The sequence below is a fragment of the Camelus ferus genome, chromosome 30 (assembly GCF_009834535.1).
Source record: "Camelus ferus isolate YT-003-E chromosome 30, BCGSAC_Cfer_1.0, whole genome shotgun sequence".
Lineage (NCBI taxonomy): Eukaryota > Metazoa > Chordata > Mammalia > Artiodactyla > Camelidae > Camelus > Camelus ferus.
The window spans coordinates 19,027,639-19,048,883 of NC_045725.1; the positions used below are offsets into that span (position 1 = coordinate 19,027,639).

Consider the following 21,245-nt stretch of genomic DNA (forward strand, 5'->3'; position numbering starts at 1 on the left):
TTTTGGGCCAGATAATTCTTTGCTGTGAGGGCGGCCCTGCGTACTATAGGACGTTTAGCAGCATCCCTGGCCTCGTAGGATGCCTTATAGGATGTTTAGCAGCATCCCTGGCCTCTACCCACTAGATGCCAGTAACACCCCCTCCCAAGGTGCAACAACCAAAATGTCCCCTGGGGTACAAATTTTGGCCTAGGAGTCTAACAACTTATTACAGTGTTTGTTTTCAAGAGGGGTTAAGTTCTGCAACACCAAGAGAGTTCCAAGAAAATACAGGCACTCCAAATAGCTACTCTACATGAAATGTTCCTGGATCCCACAAAGTAACTGAAACCTTGTTACTGTAGATGGCTAATTCTTCCACATGTGCATGATTAAACACTCTTGTGATGATGAATCTGGGACAGGCTGGGACAGGAGCCAACAGTGACTGGTTTTATAGTTTCGATGAATTACACCTTCTTTTAACCCTTCAGTGGACTAGCCATCCCTGCCAGAGTAACCCTTTTTCCACAAACCTTTTTCACCAACACCTTTAACATCAGACGCCCTCCTCTGGGCTCTCGCCATTCAGACACTGTGACTGTCACTGCACTGGGGTCAACTCTCACCCAAAGGCTCAGGCACCTTCTACAACCAGGCCAGACTGTCTTGGCCACTCCCCTCGGCCCTTGCTCTCATCTTGACATCCCCTACCCAGGTCAGCTCTTGACCCTTGACCCCGGCCTGACCCCGGCGTCCCCTCCCCCCCCCCCAGGCGGTACCTGAAGTAGTAGACATCGCTCTTGCCGGCACTGAGCCCAGATTTTCGGATCACTTCCTCCTTCTTCCATCCGGGGGGGAGGGCCGGGCAGTCCATCCTCTTCCCGCTCTCCGTGGCCCGGGGTCCCCTGGGCCCCGGCCCCGCGCTCCCCGACGGGAAAGGGACCGGCTCCCGCCGGGGGGCGCCGCCGCCACCGCTGCCGCCGCAGCCGCCGCCGCCGTCGCCGCCAAGGCCGCTGCCGCCACTCGGGGGACGGCCGCGGCCCCGGCCCCGGCCCCGTCCCCGTCCCCGGCCACGGCCCCGGCCCCGGCCACGGCCACAGATGCCGCCGCCCCGGCCCGCCTGCTTCCAGCGCCCCCGGCCACGGCCGCCGCCCCGAGCGCCTTCCCTGCGCACGCCGCTCACCGGGGACGGGGCGAGCGCGCAGCCCTGGCCCCCCTGCTCTATGGCGGAGTCGCCGCCAGCGCCGCTGCCGCCCGCCGCGCTCTCCCCCTCCTCCTGCTCCGGGCAGCAGCGGCCTCCCCCCGGGTGCGCGCGCATCCAGCCCCCTCCCCAGCCGGCGCTGCGCTTCTTCCGTAACTGAGCCCTTGGAATCCCGGAGACCCGCCCCGCCCGCAGCGCGGCGCGCGGGGGACGCGCGCAAGCATCATAGAGCGGGCGCGCACAGAGCGGCCCTCCCGCCCGGGGCGTGGCCCTGGCCACCGCCTCTTAGGTCCTCCAAGCGCTAGGGGCGGCCATCTTGTCTCCGCCTCCCGGAGGACACGCCTCCGCCCCACCCGCTCCGCCCCCGGCCGCGCCCTTCCGGCCCCCGCCCCCACGGGGCGCGCGACTTGGGCCCCGAGTCACCGGTGGGGGAATGTCAGAGCGACTGGGTTACTTTGTTTCAAATAGAGTCAACCTCTTCAGCTATGCGATTTTACCCACGTTTGCTTCCCGATTAATGAACAACGAACAAACTGTATCTCATGTTTTATATTTACTCACTCGACTATTCATTTCTCAGCATAAGAGGTACCCTCTTTCCTGCATCTTTATATCAGAGCTTGCCCGGGAGCTCAGATTCACGAATTAAGTCGAAGTGTCCCAATACGGCAATATCGCTACGCTCCTAAAGTGTGGTTCCCGGGCCGTCGGACCCTGGATTGATTATCCTCCTAGAACTTTGGAAGGGAAATGACAGTTTGAAAAGTTCCCTCCAGCTCTGCAAGGTTCACCTTTGAATTCTCCATAAAATGACAGAATCCCTGAATCCACCTAGAATTTACCTCATTTCTTAGGATCTTTTCTTAATTTGGACCTCCTTGTCTAATGGCCTGCGACAAATACCCATGGCCTTTGACTTGGTAAATACACCCCTATGTTGAAAGACCAACTTAACGCACTGTCACCGGCCTTTAGGAATCTGCGTGGAATTCATTCTGACCTGCCAACTCATCATTCAGGAGTGATTTTAAAGAATAACGCCAAATTGATTAAGAAAACTAATTTCCATTTCAGAGGACCACATTTTCTATGTGTTTTAACATTTCTAAACTCAAGATGGTATATTATGAAATGTTTGGAAGACTGAAAGATGGAAACTACATTTTATGAAAACGGCGATAAACTAACTTTAGTTTTTGTACACATGGGACCTAAATGTTGAGGGCCAAGTTTAATATATGGAAAAAAAATTACTATAAAATAATGGAAAATCAAAATTTATTTGATTGGTCTTTGTAACATATGCAAACACCAACTCAAACATGCAAACTTATCTGTCTCTGAGCCTGACCTTAAAGTTCCTTATTAAAGGAAGGTCCTTGAGTTGAGATACACTAAGCTATAGCTTCCTCCATAAAATCTGTTTTAAAATGTGTCCAGCAAAAGGTTGGAAAGTCAAGTCCCCTGGAGAGATATCAGTTCTGAGATGTACATTTAGAAGTCATCTTGTGAAAGTGACAATTGAAGGAAACCCTGCAAGTAAGTAAGATCTCCAAGGAAAAGCACACATGGTAAAAGTAGATAGATAAATAAATACATAAATAACTAAATAAATTTTAAGTTTAAATTTAAAAAATTATGATAAAAGAAAAAGAAAGATGAAGCAGGAACTGAATCTTAAGGAACACCAACATTTAAGGCTCAAGTTAAATAATAAAAGAGAATTACGAGATCAAAGTTTGGGAAACAAACACCCGGCAAGAGGAAGGCTTTGATTTTCACACCTAATTAAAAACTGAAGGGCAAACATGAGCAAAAATCTCAGTAGAAATGGTAGTTGAGATAATAGATGGGCAAAGATATACTTTGGAAAATTTTATCTTCCCATGCTGTGTCTAACAAGGCTATAGATCAAATGATATAATGGATATGAAAGCATGTTTAAAGGAATAAATCACTGTCAATTTAAGGTAATTACTTTGACTTCTGCTACCAGATTCCATTTGCTAAACCCCAGTAAATATAGTGGAATGTTCCCTCTGTTAAGAAAACTCTTCTTTAGGCATTTCAGAAGCTTTTTTGGGTCACACTTGAATTTTTCTGCTGTGATACCATAAAGCAAAGTATAAAACCAAACAAAAACACTTATTTATTCTTCCACTAAAAGAAGGAAACAATCTAATTAAGGAAACATCAAATTCTCACAGGGACTAGATTGACACCTAAAAGTATTGAGGTAAACGCTAAGTAACTAAGAGGTAGATCCCTTTGTTTTCCTTAAAATACTGGACAAATAATAGCACTCTTATAATTCTGGAGAAATGCATTTTATATCACTCTTGGAAGAATAGCAGCATTGTTTTTCTCAGGCAGTAAAGTAGTGACCGATTGTTCAATTTTATCTCTCTTGCCGTAGAAAAGGTCTTGCTGGCTTCACATTAGGGAAAAAGTGAAAGACAACAACAGCAAGAGAGAATTAGGGATGAAATCTGGTCCATTAAGCAAACAAAAGAGATTTAACCACCTCTGATCTCTTCCTCCCAGGTGTAAAAGCAGGTGCTGAAACACCAGCTGTCACCCCTGGAAGACTGCTTATTTTATTTTTTTTATGATATTTTCCCTTTGTTATTTAAGAAAAAAAACCTGAGATTAAGCCATTAAATAAAACATAGTTTTCAAGAAAAATAGATGTCAGTTTGGATTTTTATTAAGAAAAATAGAACACATTCAAGGGATGAAACTTAAAAGAACAGGAAGTAATGGCTGGTTTTGAGATCTATATATTTATTAACAAATATAACCTGCATTTGAATTTTTGAGTGTGATAAGATACTTAGTAAAAGAAGGATTTACATATTGGAGAATCCAGCTTTTTCCAATGAGTATATTTGCACCAAGTGATAACAGGGGGGAATCACTTTTCTTCTCTTAACAGAGATCAAACAAAATGGTCAGAATTTATTAAGACATTAAACAAGAGGGAGGGCATAGCCAAAAACCATTTTCCAGCTCCAATTAGCAGGTTTTATGATTCACTGAGTTGGCCCAACTACTGTTCAACTGCTTCCCAACTAAAACGAAAGGCTTCTGGCGTGGTGTGTCAGAAGGCCCAATGACACTTTCAAGTACATGCAGAATAAAGTTTTTTTTTTATTACCTTCCACTTGGAATGACTACAGAGGAATCTTACCCTGCATAGTTCAAACTAAAAAGAGAAGCGTTAATTACTCAAAAGGCAAGAGAAGACAAGGAGAAGTAAGTTTTGAATCAAGGGAAATTATTTCAGAAGCTAGTGTCCGGCATTTTTAAAATTTTCTGCTGGTTGTTACATTAGCCATCCATAAGTGGCTAGTATTAGGCATTTAGGATTAAGGGATGGAGAGATGCTTATTTGATTTAACTTCCTAAAAATAGAAAACATAGGACTAGGATTAGAAAGAAAATGACATTTAGGTTTCAGAGCTCTAAGATACCACTTAACATGCTAAACACTGGTGGCTTTTTGTTTTGATTTGTTTTGTTTTAACTTAATTCTGGTCTCAAAAACACCAGAATGCTAGGACGTGTGATCCAGAGAAACTAGGGCTGACAAGGGCTGCTGTTCACAGCAGAGGGAGGAACAGTAACTGAATAAATTGGGAAATGCATCTCGCCGAGAGATTTCATGCTATCAGTGGCTTTCCCAGCGTCTCACATGCGTCTCAGACGTGGCAGAGTAGGCCGAGAGCCCACGTCGCCGGACTTCAGTTTACAGCCTTGTCTGCTTAGCTGCTTTCAAACTGCCCCACTGTCTCTTTTATTTCACCCCTGGACTTAGTCCTGCTTCAGAATGGATGAAGTTCCCTTATTTCCACCCCATCCCTACCCCAGCGCCTTTCTTGAGCTAATTCCTGTTTATCCCTTAGGTCCCATCTTAGACATCACTTCCCGCAAGGAGCCTTTTCTGACCTCCCCCCACCCCCTCATTCCTGGACCCCCCTGGGTTGTGTGCTGTATGTATACCATTAGATATTTCCCCCAGCCATTTATTGTACTTGACTGTAATTAGTTATTTGTGTTTCTTCCCCTGCCAGCCTAGAAGGCCATTCTTATTGTCACCATAGCATCACCAGAGCCTGACGGGGCTTGCCTGGAACATGGGAGGGGTTATTAGATACCTGATGAATAAATCAAATTCATGCATTTTGTAAAAATTGGATACTCTCAAAATAATGAGCAGCATATTTTCCTCTCAATGGAAGTATATAATCACGTGGATTATCTGAAATCAGAGTATTAACAGCTGTTCTTATTCTTATAAAATGTGAATAGGTTTCCAAGTCCCAAAAGTTATTTAACAATAAATTTAACTCAATTAAAAATGAGGCTTAAATTCATTTTACAAAAATGCTTAATTATAAGACAGTTATAATGTGTTCTAATTTAGAGTGGTCAGTCTCTCCTACCTGAATTGAAAGTAACTATTCATCAATTCCTCAAACATTTTGTGTCTTAAACGATTTAATCACAATATGAGACTCTACTTCTAAACAACCTTTCCTGAACTTGTGTATTTACCAACATTTACGTTTCTGCTCTTTGACTTCAAATAACTTGACTTCTCCTAATATTCTCTGAACGTATATGCACACATACATTTCAATGTCTTTTTGTTTATTTTGGAATCTTTTACAAGATTTTCAGAGTATTGGTGGAGGGGCTTTGCTAATTTCTGATTTACCCATAATTTTTTTTAACATAATGTGAAAAAGCTAATAGAGAGTCCATGATTTGGCCAAATGATTCCTTTCTGAAATACTTGCAGGCTTGAAAGGTACACCTTTCACCTACCTCCAGCCTCCCCCACAAGCTGATCACAATTGTACAGTTAATCTTGAGATGTCATGTTGTTTATCTCCAAGCATCTATGTTTACTGTTACATATTCTCTTGCAGAGCTTAGAAGTCTGTCCTGTAAGGAGGAAGATGGGAACAGGAGGGATCCAGCAACGTTGTCTGTCATCATCTGTAGCAGACATGCCAGTTGGTCTAATGTAACATCCATCTCCCTTGCCTGCTTCCATTATGAAGACTGAAAAAAATCTAAATACTTAGCTATCCCAGTCTAGTTTAGGTGAGAACAGTGGACTGTAGGGAGTGGTTCTGAGAAAGTTTTTTACTTCTCTATTAAAGCAAAACAGTACAAAAGCATGGTTGACACTACCCTCTCCCTTTTGTTCCCACCTTAAACATGGACATGATTCCTGAAGCTGTGACAGCTACTTGCAACGGAGAAGCAAAGAGCAGAAAGATAGAAGGCAGACACCCTAAGAAGAGCAGGGCCAGAGGATGGAGACTGAATGACATTATTGAGTCACTGAACCAAGTCTTGCAACTATTTATCTCCAGACTTCTGTGTTACATGAGAAACTAGACCATTTGGGGATTAAACCGCTTTTGGGTTTTTAAGTGTGTGTATTTTGCTGGAAATTGGGCCACTCCCAAGCTTAAGCCCTCTGGGTAAGAGGTTGCACAGAGTAAAGGAGAGAGTCAGAAGAGGAGAAAGCCAGCAAAGAAGGATGGTTGGTAGACTTTGCACCCAGCAGTAGGAGTCCAGGAAAGGCCTCCCTTTCATACTCTGATTGGAAGCAAAAGCATTCCAAGAGATCATCTCTACATCAGCTCTAATTTTTATCTCCTTGCTTCACACAATGACAGGCCCAGCTACAGAGCATATGTACCATTAGGTTATCTCTGAACTTGGTCATTTCATTGCAGCTATTGTCTGAGCCCTAAATAGAGTGATAGGTCTGGGGAAGGAGAACCTAATTAGTGTTTCTACAGCTGAAAATTTCATTTCAATAAACTCTTTTATTAAAAAAAAAAAAAGCCATGAACACCTGGTGTCTGAGTCATGCCACCTTATTTCACTGTCCAAGATTATCTAGTTGGTAACAAACAGTGCTATTTTGAATGACATTGGCTAATGACAAAGGAACAGATGCCAACTTAATATGTGGATGATGAGGTTGTGCCATATGGAAGCCAAATAACTTCAGGGCACACTGAATAAAAGTTCTGCTGTCTTTCAACAGAGAAAAGTGGTAGGAAAACTTGCCACCTCAAGAACACAGTGGTGTTCACAGGCCAAAACCCAAACTATCTGACTAGTGGCAATTTGTACCATATCCACTTTGAAATCAGTGATTTGGCTTCTGGTGGTTGGGGGCAGGGGGGTAAGGGGTTGGAAGGATGGAAGTCATCCACAAGAGTACATTGATTTAATTTTATGACTGTTTATTTGATAATTTTCCTTATATTTAACTTATAAATCTGTTCATTTTTTAATTACATAAGAACCACAAGCATTATGAGGTTAAAACAAGTTTCATATTTTTACATCTATGAGTAACATCAGAAAATAATTTAACTCAACACCAGAAGAGAGGGGGTCCTCTATTTTTTCCTTGTGAAAGGATTATGTTTATTTCTTAAGTTTAAGGAAAAAGTGCCCTAATTGGCACTCTCCTGATCATATCCTTTCTTCCCAAGAAAAGAGATTTCTGAGAAATTAATATTCATCTCTGGTGACCCCTTACTTCTTAAAATCCTTTCCGTCCTTGGCTTATGAGACATCATACTTCTCTGATTCTCATTCTATATGTTACTTTCCAGTTGCATTGGGTATTGGTTCTTTCTTGAGTAGTTTCTTAAATGATGGTGTTCTTTGAGGCTTCATCTTTATTCTTCTTATTCTGTGCACTGTAGCTTGGCTAAGTCACCTTCTCACCAGATTTAGCCGCAGAACTGAACCCTGTGCTCTGATGCCAGCATGGCTTCGGCATCAGCCAGATCATCCTACTGTAAATAAAATAATGTCATTTGCAACAACATGGATGGACCTGGAGACTGTCATTCTAAGCGAAGTAAGCCAGAAAGAGAAAGGAAAATGCCGTATATCACTTATATGTGTAATCTTTAAAAAAAGGACACAAATGAACTTATCTTCAAAACAGAAACAGACTCACAGGACATAGCAAATTTATTGTCGTTTTCAGTGTTTTTAAATCATATGTTAAAGGTGTTTTTTTTTTTTTCTGAGAAGTTTGAAAAACATCCAAATATGTTAATCTGAAACTTGGAATAATAACTAAGTATAAGATCTCAGGGACTCAAGAAGATAGAAGGACAAGATACTGCCATAACATTATGGTAAAGTGAAGCATGTTGCGATATCTCACTGGGGCGTACATTGCAGGGGTAGGGGGAACACAGGGGAAGTCAGTAATCTGATTGGAAAGAAACATAATTTTATTCAGGTCTAGTTTTTGCCTAACCCTGCTTTATCATGGAACTGAAAAGATAAGGGGATAATCTCTGAGCATACTGTGAAACGCGAGCCTCTTGTGACCAGTATGAGAATGTGAATTTTCTTTGCCAGAGAAACATCATTTTAGAGTGTATGTGATTTAATCATTCAGTAGATTCCTGAATGGGAGGGCGGCACTGTAGGCCAAACTCCTCGCATGTCTTCTGCGGAGATCACTGGATTGTAGAAATATGAGAGGTAATCAGAACATCAAAATTTTAATATTTCTTTTACTCGTTGGTACTTTGGTGTTGCCCTTGTCTTCAAAATCCAAGGCATTTAATGCCATAGGTCACTGTCACCCCCAGAGAAGCAGCACAGTGCTCAGACTTCTCTCCTTTGAACTATTATATGATCACTAAATACTTTAGCACAACAGCCTGTACTTAACTCACTTCCACTTGCTTTCTCTCACTGTCATTTGGATCAGACCATCCATGCTTAGGTTCTTGTGGCATCTTCTCACTGTACATCAATCAGATCAAGTCCTTCAACTGATTACATTTCAAATGGTTCACCAGGTCAGCTGAAACACCTTTATTTGGCTTCCTCTTTTCCTATTTCTTTTACTCTTTATATAAGATGGATTTTTCTTAGAGGATATTATTTAACTCTTCAACACTTATCCCCAAGTCTTTTTTTTAGGCGGGACCATAAATACCCTGCTTTCTGTGTATTGTACTATTTCTTCATTTGTTGAAGACATTCTTAAAATCTTTCTGGTCCTTGCACATAGAGCTTTTAAACAGCTTTCTCATATTTTATTCTTTAAAAGGGGCTTCCTAGGATCCCCAGATATCTGAGGTAGCCTTAACACAGAAAAACAGCAAAAAACAGTGGAAAAAATAACTTTGGAGGAAACAGAGCAATGAAAGGAATTGCATATGTTTTTTTAAAAAATTCTAATTAATATACTCAGAGATTAACATATTCAGAAGACATTTCAGGATGAACAAGATGATATTAAAAAGGAACAATCAGAGAATAAGAAAGAGCTCTTAGAAATATAACTATGATGGCAGAATTTTTTAAAACATCAATCGAAGTATTGGAAAATTAAGAAAATCTTCCAGAAAAAAAAATTAAAAAAAAACTAGGAAGTCCAACATCTGATCAATAAAATTTCAGAAATAAAGAATAGAAAAAGCAAAGAGGAGTAAGTTATCAAAAAGAAATTTAAGGAATATTCTAGGGCTTGAGTCTCCAGATTGATAGGCCCACTGAGATCCCAGCATGTTGAAGAAAAACAGACTCACCACTAAATATAACATCATGGAATTTCAGAACATCATAGGTGGAGGTTCTGAAAACTTCCAAAGAGAAAAAAAATCTACATACAAAGCATTGGCAATAAGAATACCATTGAACTGGGAGAATTCACATACAAAGGATGGACAGTAAGAGTAATCCTGAACTTCTCAACGATACAAAGCTCTAAGGCAAAGAAACAATGCCTTAAATTTTTTTAAGTTATTTTCAAACTAGAATTTTATACTCAGTCAATAATCATTTTCATAACTGCAGGATAGATCTCAAGATGAATTTTCTAAGGAGTCTTTTCCAGGAAGCCAGTGAAGGATGTGATTTACCAAAACATGGGAGTAAAACTAGTTTGAGGAAGATGGGGGACCCAAGAAAAGGGAGATTCCAGTAACACCAGAGAGACACAAAGGAATGGCCAAGATGATGGGGAAAAGAGCTCCTAAGAGATGTGCAGGAGGCCCAGAGAGCAATATTCCAGGTTGGAGGAAGAGGACAAAGGTTATAGGAGGCACATTTCTAGGAAAAAAAATTTAAAAAGAAAGAAAAGGAAAAAAAAAAGGACTGTTTATGCTGATGCCTCTGCAGAAAATTATGTTAAAAAGCTCTTGGAGACTGTTGGGGGGAAAAAAAGTCAATGATAATCGCATAGAACACTAAGAAAAATTTTAAAAGAGGTAATGATTAGCTTTAGGGGAAAAAGAAATGAAATATAATCATGGTCATACTATTGTGATATTATGTAATAGGTAATCATATTTGAGTGATGTAACCAAATATTGGGACGCTGAAACTGCACTAGTGGCAGCAGCTTAGTAAAGCAGAACTGAGTTACCTCTTGGGAGTGCGACTGAGGACTAGAGAGACGGGGCTGAGTCCTGCGTACTTTCTTTATACATGTCTTAATATTATTGAACTTTTTGAACTGCGTGCATGTGTGATTTTGGTAAAAATATAACCATTTTTAAAAATTGTAATAGGACTTCCTTTTGGTACCTTCGTTCACCACCTCATGAGTATGAAGGATAATTATCATTTTTTTCCTTGGTGCCTATTACATGCCAGTCCTGGTGCCAGATACTCCCCAGGCATATCTCATCATGCACCAGTGTGCAAAGTAAATAGCATCGTCTCCAGTTTCCGCATGAGGAAACTAAGGCATTGAGAGGTTAAATTACCCATCAGAGTTTACCTAACCAGCAGATAATAAAGCTAGCATGTGGCCATCTGGTTTTAAAACCTGGGGTCTTTAAATTACCCATTGCAGTGAAATACAGCTTTACCTTTGATGATGTATCATTTTAATTTTCGTACATGGTGCACGTGTTACCTAAGCCTCACATGGGATTTATGTTGGGGGGTGGGGATCACTGTTGATTTTCAGTGAGCAGCTTCCTTATCTTCCTCACTTTCCTTGTGTGTAATTTTGGATAACTCTTCCTATTGTTTCTTCTTTCGCTGATCTGAGTTTCAGGGATTTCTCTCTGCTGTAACTCTGAGCTTAAAGAAATTTTTAGCACTGAATGAGAGACCTGAATGTTAGACTGAATGTTGACAGAGTTGATCTGCAAGTCTGATTGCTTCGTGTCGGCTTAAGAAAAGTGCCAGCTGAAGAAGGAGAGGTGTGTCTAGAAAGTCAGTTTCTGTAGGCTGTCTAAAGAGCTAAACATTACATATAGCAGCAGCCTTGGGAGCAAAAAGGTGCAGAGAATTTTGCCCTCATTCCTTTCCCTACTCATCTTCATCTGTTAATCAAGGAGTAATTATTCCAATATAGGGGTTTCATGACACCAAAAATTATGAAAACATTAATGTCCAAAAATTTAGTGGGAAATATTTTTCTTTAAAAGACATGAAACATAGAAATGTTTACAAGCTTTTCTAAACACGTTAACTTGTATACAGTGACTGTAGATGAGAAAGATATTTTTGGAAATTTAGTTAACAATAAAAAGAAGATAGGATTATAAGGTTTTTTTTTTTAGCATCTAAGCTTAAGTCACAAAGAAATGGCTTTCCAGTTGTATAATTTGTATACTGTACCCTGAAATAACATTTGACTATCTATGGTGGATTTGCTGTTCGCCACTACAACTTGTAGAATGCAGTAATTAACTGATTCTAAATAATAAATAGCACTGGAGGATGCATAAGGAAAAAAATCCCAAGCAAAACTACATGTTTGAAATGTAAAATTATTGGACGCATGAAAATATGAAAAGCGAAATTTGTACTTATTTTAGCAAATATCTCCCACAAATTTTTCAACTCTATGATTATACAAATCATAACCTATCACAAAGGAATAGAAAAATTAAACAGTTAGTGGAACCACAAAAAAAGAAAAATGATCAATTTTACAATTTTTTAAATAAATAGAGAAGTGTATAGTTGCCATATAGACGAGAGGGAGTTTTATTTAACATAGTGTTATATTTGGAAAAAAGTAAAGGAGAGACTTTTAAAAATAGTGTTCCATAAGAAGTACTTAGGGGTTGCCCAAATGCATAATTTCTTAAAAGTTCAAGTGTGTAGTTTTTTGTGTACCTTTTAAGACAATCTCAAACTTCCAAAAAATTTAAAGAACATCTTTTTCCTGAATATTTGCAAGTGAATTGCTAATAAGATATCTCCTAACCCCAAGTACTTTAACGTGCAATTCTTATAAACAAGGACATTCTCCTCCAACAGTAGCAGTAAAACCATCAAATCAAGAAATTAACATACAATCATGATTTACATGCAATCATAATCCTCAGACCCCATTCGAGTTCTGCCAGTTGTCCCCAAAATATTCTTTATAGCAAAAGAATCTAGCCCAGGATCATAACAGTGTATTTGGTTGTCATGTTTTTTTTTCAGTCTCCTTCAATTGTGGAACAATTCTTCAGTCTTCTGTTGACTTTCATGACTTTGAAGCTTTTGGAGATTAGTCTGTTATTTTGTATAGTGTCTTTCAGTTTGGGTTAGTCCGATGTTTCCTTGTGATCAAATGCAGGTAAAGTGCATCTCCGGCAGGAACACAGCAGAAGCGGTGCTGTGTCATTCTCACTAACATCCTATCAGCAGACACAGGATTTCAGTTTGTCCCATTACTGGTCACATTAACTTTGATCACTTGATTAAGGGGGGTGTCTGGCAAGTTCCTCCACTGTAAGGTTACATTTTTACCTTTGTAATTTATACGTACTTTAATATATAGTCTAAAAACGTAAAAACATTTTAATGGTAATAAAACACACTAGAATATGTTATAAGTCAAAATTTAACTCAGAGACCATTTCAAGTCGTTGGCTTAACTCACATTTGCATTTCAGAACCTAGCATGTTGCTCACTAACTTCCTCAGGTTCTTACGACATAATTTTGAATGACTCTCTCGAGTGTTTTTTCTTTAGCTGAGCTGAGTTTTCTGAGCTCATCTGAGATCACTCACCTATACCCCTGAGTTTAAAGAGTGTTTAACACTGAATGACAGCCCTGATGTGCTCACAGTATTTGCCTGGGAATAAAGCATCTGTACTCGTTCTCTATTGCTGGAGAACAAATTACCACAAATGTGTCCTTTTGAAACAACACACATTTATTATCACAGTTTCCACGGATCAGGAGTCTGGGCAAGGTTTGCTGGGTCCTCTGCTTTTGGGAATATTCCAGGTGTGGACTGGGGCCAGGGTCTCAAACTGAGGCTCATGCGTTTTCCCAGCCTACGTGGTTGTTGGCAGTATTTACTCCTGGCAGCCACAGAACTCAAGGAGACTGATTTCTTCAAGCTCCTCAAAAGAGTCTCTGGCTTCTGCTTCTGATCTCTAGACTCTCTTTTAAAGGATTCAACTGGTTAACTCAGGACACCAAGGATAATCTGTTGATTGACTCAACCTAAACGCATCAGGCGCATTAATTTCACCCGCAAAACACCTTCACCTTTGCCATCTGGATTAGATACTTGAACCTCCTCAGTATTGCTTCACTGGCTGTTAAGTTTGTCACTTGGTTCTGACTCAGCTTTTTCTTTCCTCGACTTGAAGTTTTTGCATGTTTGAACACATCAAACTGTACAAGTAAAGCCACTGTTACAACGTGTGTGCACCATTGTGAAATAGCTGGCGAGGCTCGGGGAAGTGCACTTTATGTGTGCTTACCACGGAGTAGAGCTGTGCAGGGACAAGAAAACGCACAGCACGTGGAGCTGTGATCCTTTCATGATAAATGATTTTAACACTGTAAACCTTTGGTGATTTTTGCCTGCCTTTTTGAAATGAAATCAGTTGTTAGATATTATCGGTGATTCCACTTAGAGGCAACTTTTTTTTTTTTTTTAACATCTTCTTTAGCTTCTGGATCAGTTTAATTGAAGAGTTTTCCATGGGCACTGATTTTTTTAAAAAAATACCATTTGAAATTCCTTATCTACATGAGTCTGGAATTTCTGAAAACTCTGTAATCCCGGCAAGAAACAGAAAGGGAAGCTGAGGTCGATATATCAGCTAAAATCATCCAACCCTGTGTTTTATTCTCTGGTTGTGTCATACTTGTCAATAAGGATTTAAAAATATAAACTTGTAAAATAAACATGTGCTCATAAATTTCTACTTTTATCTGCAGCAGTGGCAGTGATTGAGGTGGGTGTTTTGAGTGAGATTTTGCTTGATTAGAGTCTATTGCTTTAAAAAAAAAAAAGTTTGAAAGACAGAAGAGTTTGAGTAAGATCGTTTTGGAAAGTCTGGATCTCCAGCTCATAAATGAATCTAGGAAATTAAGGAGCCTAATCAAGTAATAATGTAATTCAATTCTTTCTTTAATAAGACTTATAGAGCTTCTATATAATCTGATCATGTGTACCCACCTAGTCTGATTATAGGACTACTGACATCACTCCTTCTAAGTTTTATTGAACCGGATCAAGACCTCAAGATACGACAGCCTTTCTTGTTTTGCTGAGTAAGCCTTAAATCTGAATAAGTAAGTTTCCCACCACTGAGATCTGACTACATGCATTTTATCAGACAAGGTCAGTTCTTTTGACTGTCAGCTAGGCTGCCTAAAGTCCATGACCCAATTTTTCCAAACACAGTGGATTCCTTGGTAAATGCCTCCTAAGTGATAAAGATTTCCCCTTCCGGAATGGAGGCAGGAAAGACCTAAATCTAAATGTCCTAAAGTGCTAGGTTTCTCAAGGTGTTTTCCCCCTAGTCTTATTGAGGTATAATTGAAATGTGCCAAACCTCACACATCTGGAAAGTACAGTTTGGTGCATCTTACTACACGCCACAATCAAGATAATGAACATTTCCATCATTTGCCTCTTTGTAATCCTCCTCGCCTCCACCCTTTCCCCAGAAAATCACTAATCTGCTTTCTGTTATTACAGATTAATTAACATTTTCTGAAATTAAATGGTATCATCCACTATGTGCTCTTCTTCTTGGCTTCTTTCACTTAGCTACTTATTTTAAGATTCACCCATGTTGTAGAGAACGTCAACTGTCCATTCCTTTTTATTGCTGGGTAGTAGTCCACTGTCAATGTATCACCATTTGTTTATCCATTCATTATTAATGGACACTTGGGTTGTTTTCCAATTTTCAACCACTACATGTAAACCTGATATGCTCTTTCACATATAGGTCTTTGTGTGGGCATATGTCTTCACTTCTCCAGGGTAAATAGCTAGGAATGGAATTGGCACCTGGTAGGTGTTATGTTTCACTTTTTAAGAAACTGCCACGTCACTCTCCAAAGTCATTGTACCATTTCACATCCCCATGAACAATGTATGAGAGTCCCCTTCACTCTGCATCCTCATCTACACTTGGTACTGTCAGTTTTTAGAAGTTTAGTCTTTCTAATGCAGGTGTAGTGGTTTCAAGTTACATTTCCCCAGTGACTAATGATGTCAGACATCTTTTTTTGGTGAAGTGTCTGTTCAGATCTTTTGCCCATTTTCTGCCGGGGTTGTCCGATGTGCTTAAAAAATAATAATAAATTCATTTTTAATTAAATTTTTTAAAAATATTTTATGATGTACTTTTAATATGTTTATCTGGGAAAGGTTTGGCATTCAAATAACCTCATGTTGAACATTTTGGCTCAGGAAGTGATAAGCTAACCACTTTGATCTCTACCAAACTTGAGGAGACTTAAACCTTCCTCTCTGTGTAATAACCCGTTCTGCACTGCTCGGTCCGGTCACGTGGTATGTTAGATGTCCTCAGCCTCTGTATTTATGTCTTTCCAGCGAGGGCACGTGCTGCTTGTTAAAGTGTTGTTACAAGTTGGCGCCCTTCTTATCTCACATACCCTGTGGTAGACATTATTATTGGAGACACAAGGACTAGATTTGGTGCAGGTGCTACTGAAAACCTCCTTGCAGTCAATGTAGAACAGAAGAAGGGTTTTTTGGGTTTTTAAAAATTGAAGTACAGTTGAATTACAACGTGTTAGTTTCTGGTGTCCAGTAAAATGATTCAGTTATGCATACATGTATTTTTTCATATTCTTTTCCATTATGGTTTATTACAAGATATTGAATAGCGTTCTCTGTGCTCTACAGGACCTTGTCGTTTACCTATTTTATATACAGTGGTTTGTATCTGCTAATCCTAAGCTCCTAGAAAATATGGACCACTTCACAAATTTGCGTGTCCTCCTTGCGCAGGGGCCATGCTAATCTTCTCTGTATTATTCCAATTTAGGTATACGTGCTGCCAAAGCAAGCACGAAAAAAGGTTTTTTAGTGTTGTTTTTATGGCTGTTCTTCTAGGGAGAGAATGTCAACATAAACAGAAAGCTTTTCTCTAACTGTATCAATAAGTAAATGAGATATTGCCAGTAGAAATCTAGGGGATACTTTATAAATACCTTGTATTTGCCCTTAAGCTAAGCATTATCTATTTAAAACGAGAGAAATAAATTGAAGAACAATTAAGCTCTCTTTGCTCGCTCCCATGCCCAGGGCCGATTCTTTGAACTCTGTAGACAGTGACCGATCTCTCCTTCCTCTAAATCTTGAAATAGCTGTCTCCAAGCTGAGTTGTGTGCATAATTGGACTTTGAAATCAATACTACCTGATAAAACACAATCCAAATAAAAAGATGGAGTCACATTCAAAATAATAACGGTTATCTATTTTTCCACGATAGCAGATGTGTGTGTATGTGCTGGGGGGTGTGGGGGATGGTTGTTAAAGGATTGCTCTTACTATTTTCAATAATGAAGATTCTTCTGCCCTACTCTCCCAGGGGCAGTGTACTGACTTTCCCTCTTTTCTTTCTTCATTCTCTCTTTTCTCTTCCCCAAGGCAAGCACTGTTGTTTATTTAATTAGTGGGGAGAGCCCGACAATCCTAAGGCCGGGTGGGCTCAGCCTTCAGCTCCTTCCCGGGCTGCCTCCCCCGCGGCATGGTGGCTCACTGCGCTCCCAGGTTCTCATCACTAAGCTGGCAGGTGTGTTTGGCCTCCTGCAGGCCCCGACAGGCCTCTGTGCTCTCAGAACCAGCTCCTCACCCTGCTGCTACTGGGTGGAAAAGTCAGGTCGGCTGCTCATGTCTGCCTGTTTATCTTCAAGTCACGGTGGGTGGGGAAATGCGGGAGGTAGGGAAGGCCTCAGAAAAAAGCTTTCTACTTCAGACCTCATTTTATGGCTATTAAAATTTAGAAGCAAAATGTCTTTTGTCTCCTTGGCTCTATTTCTGAGTTAGTATGATCTGAAGAGGATTTGAGCTATAGACTTTTGTGTGTGTGTGTGTGTGTGTGTGTGTGTGTATTTTACTGAAGCGTAGTCAGTTTACAATGTTGTGTCAGTTTCTGGTGTACAGCATGATGCTTCAGCCATACATGAGAGTTATGGACTTTAATTAAAAAAAAAACAAAAAACCAGCTTGGATTGACTGAGGTTAATGTGTGGCTCCATCCTGTCCCCTTCATGGAAGCATTGCCCAGTTCAGAGGACACATGCATGTTTGTAGCCAGCTCTGTTTTTGCCTTCCCCAACCTCTCTGTGTATGCCTTCATGACCAGACTCTCTTCTCTCTCCCCTAATGCCTAAGTATTAAGATAGATACCTTGTAAAAAATTTAGGTATTACGCGAGCATTTGCTGAGACTTGCAGAAAGCAAATAAAGAAAAGCATAATTTAAAGAACAACAACAGTAAATTCTAAGGTAGAAAGGATTCGGAAAGCATTAAATAGAGTTATAGCCTGATAACATGAGGGTAACTTGAGAATCTACTTCAGCAATTTTTCCTGAATAATGGATAAAGGTGACTCAGGAAGGGGGTGACTTACTGAAGCGAATATTTAATGCCAGCAAATCTGGTGTGTTTCTAAAGCAGATGCCTTCTACTTTTATTTACTAAGTTAAAAACACGGATCATATTTTTATGGCGTGTGTTTTTCTCCTCAGGCTGTATATTCTTTGTGCTCAGGATTTGCCAAATGCAGGGCTTTTTAGGAACCCAACATCTGTAACTGATAAAGAATTGCCATGTTGCTTTTATATTTGGGGGGGGGGGAAGGTATTACATTAAAAAAAGAAAAATGAAATGCACTGATTGAAAATCATGGGCTTTCAAATTCTATTATTTATTGATGTTTCTCTCCGATACCAAAAGACAGATCGGTAACAACCTAAAACTGACACCATCCTTCTCATGTTTAAACTTCCAGGATCAGTGAGTCAGAGGAACAGTCTGGGTGATGTTCTCTGAGAATTCAGTGATTTTCAGTTTTGTTAATATGAACTTATTATCTGTAAAAATATGCATAAAGTCTTGGATCTTACTGTTCAAACCTTTGCTGAGAACCGTGAAATAGCTCTGATGCATGAGTGTACAGAAATGTTGCCCTGACAGAAATTTTGGGGGCATTCTCAAGACAATTGCTCTGAACTTTGTAGACTGCATCCTTTTCTCTGATTGAAATCTAGGCATAACTCCCCTATAATTCACTGGAATTAGAAGTTTGATTTCAATAGAGTACACAGTGAAGACTTTTGTTCTCAGAACAGAATTCTTAGATTTGTGAGCTTCAGACCTCGTCTCCCTTCTTATCTTTTTAGAAATTCTACGAGGGAGATTCTGTTTGAATGGACACAGAGCAGAGTCAATCCAGTGTCTAGGGGGATATCCCTTCAACATTTATCACTAAAAACAAATTAATCTGTCACTTAGTTTAATCTAAAAATCATGCTAGTTGCCTCTTTAATAATTGCAAGTCTAAATTTTTAGAACAATATTGAATTGAGCTTTAGGCAGAACTATCCCACTGCTAACCTGTCATCCTGTGGTTGCATGTTTGTACTGAAATCTGTTGAAAAACAATGATTATTGACAATTTATAGGGGCCATTTATTGACCTTGAACTGAGGGTTAATCTGCTCAAGCTTAACATAAATCTTAGTTGCTGATGCTTTGATGAAGCTTGAACCTCAGTGAGCAAGAATGATTTCTTAACAGATATTGCAAATAATCTCAAGTAAAATTCTGTCACCTATAATCTTCGTGAGTTTTCTTTAAATTCTCTTTCTAAACTTGTATTTTTTTTATACTCTGCACATTTAGTGCTTTAAATATTTGGCAAAAAAAAAAAAAAATTGGGGGATTTGGGATTGTGTTCTTTACAACATCAAGGCATAAACTTGAGCACCCTGAGAGGCTGACTCCGTCTCGGAAGACAGTTTACTGAGATTGAAAAAACACTGGTTTGGGAACCAGGAAGCCTGGCTCTGCCAAACTGTGAACAAGTTATTTAATCTTTCTGTCCATTCATGTCCTCATCTGCAAGATGACCCAGTCATTTTAGTCTATGATCCTTTCTGATTCTGAATATTTGAAGATATACTGTTTTACAATACTCTGGCATTTCTCATAAAGCCCTTTCCCATACACCTTATCATTTTATCCTCAAAAGAAGCCTAAAGTGGATAAGGCTGGTTTTAACAGATAGAGAAGCTGGATATCATTTTAACTTTGGTAACTAAGATTGTGGGAAATTAGGTGATTGGCAAAGATTACCTCTCTGATAAGTGACAGAGCTGGAACAAGAACTCAGGTCTTCTGACCACAGTGAATGCCTGCAAAGACCACTAAAAGATGCAAGAGACAGTGTAACTATGTGGAATCATTAATTATGTGCAACAATTTTTGATATGAATATGGGGTAATTACGAGGGATTGAAAGATAACAGCTGAGCTCTGGGGGGTCAGTCTGAGGCTGCATTGTGGAAAAAAGTTACGATGCAGTTATGGCCACTCCTTACCAGAAATGTACAGATAAGCTGCAGGCGGTAGGGGACAAAGCCACGAGGAAAGTCAAGGAATTGGCAAGCTCTCACTACTCAGCTAGGTTAAGTAGGAGAACTCATGGGCTAAAAACATTTGAAAAGCAATAACATACGAAAAACATAAGGTATGTTGGAAAGAATTAAAACTAGGAAAGGATATAAACTTGAATGGTTAGATTGCAATAAAAAATGTTTGTGACTGCAAAATTATATGCCAAAATGAGTGACAGAATTTAGGAAATGCACATTGAAATATGAAGGGGTAAAGGGAATGATGCAGGGAACCTTCTCCCAAATAGTTCAGGGGAAAAAAAGTATGTGCGTAGCTCAAACCAGAATGCTTTCTGCTTTCTTTTGCTGTCTGACACAATTATTCCTGATTGGGGAGTAAAATACCCTCCCAGTTCCATAAGGATATGGGAGATCAACAAAGGTGATAGACAGAAGGTACCAGCGATGTTTACATCCTGGCACGAGGCCCCTTTCGTGAGAGTGATGTGCTAAGCTCCTGTTTGGCTCACGGTTCCCCTGAAGATCAACTGAGCTGATGAATGAGAAAGGACTGGGTAACAACAATGAGAAAATAAAAGTGAAAGCATTCCTGAACTGCGGCAATGTAACTATAATGTAGACACAGTTGTTCCTATTAAGCTAAAAGAAAGCCAAGGTTAGCACTGAAAAAAAATCATCAAAGTGGTAGACTTGTTTTTTTATACTATAAGCACATAATAGACACTTCTTCAGAGACACAAAGCATTGAAGAAACCTATTTTGTGTGTGGCTGGAGTATCTACAAATCTGAGAATTATCCTATTCATTTCTTTTCAAACATTAAATTCATTTACTGTTTTAATAAAAGCATTCCAGCTAAAATATTCAGTGCAGCAGCCAGGCTTTTCCACTGTTCCCTGAGTGCACCCCCAAAGTTTAAAACTTAGTCTTCATTTTCATTTGTCATGTACTAACATGTGCTGTGCACCTTAACTGCTGGCAATTACTGAAAATGTCTTTGAGGCAGTAAGACAGGTTGTACCTAATTCTCCTCCTCGGACTCTGCAGAATTCAATGGTAAGTTCTGAAAGTAAAAAGAAAAAAAAAAAAAAAAGAAAGAAAGAAAGAAAAAGGAACCCAAAACCTTTTAATAAAACCTTCTCCCAATTTTTATTCAAGCCG

General features: G+C 39.7%; 1 protein-coding gene and 1 non-coding gene across 2 annotated transcripts in view; both read right to left on the reverse strand.

The window, feature by feature from the left end:
* MBD2 (methyl-CpG binding domain protein 2) overlaps positions 1–1,437 on the reverse strand; it is a 59,151-nt gene extending 57,714 nt beyond the window's left edge. The window contains exon 1 of the mRNA XM_032470726.1: positions 762–1,437. Within this exon, the coding sequence (XP_032326617.1) occupies positions 762–1,300 (539 nt within the window). The 5' untranslated portion in view covers positions 1,301–1,437. The remainder of the gene's footprint in view (positions 1–761) is intronic.
* A 14,965-nt stretch (positions 1,438–16,402) lies between these two features.
* LOC116660697 lies at positions 16,403–16,509 on the reverse strand. The gene has a single exon (XR_004316311.1). It is a non-coding gene; the product is annotated as a U6 spliceosomal RNA (small nuclear RNA).
* Between the last annotated feature and the right edge of the window lie 4,736 nt (positions 16,510–21,245).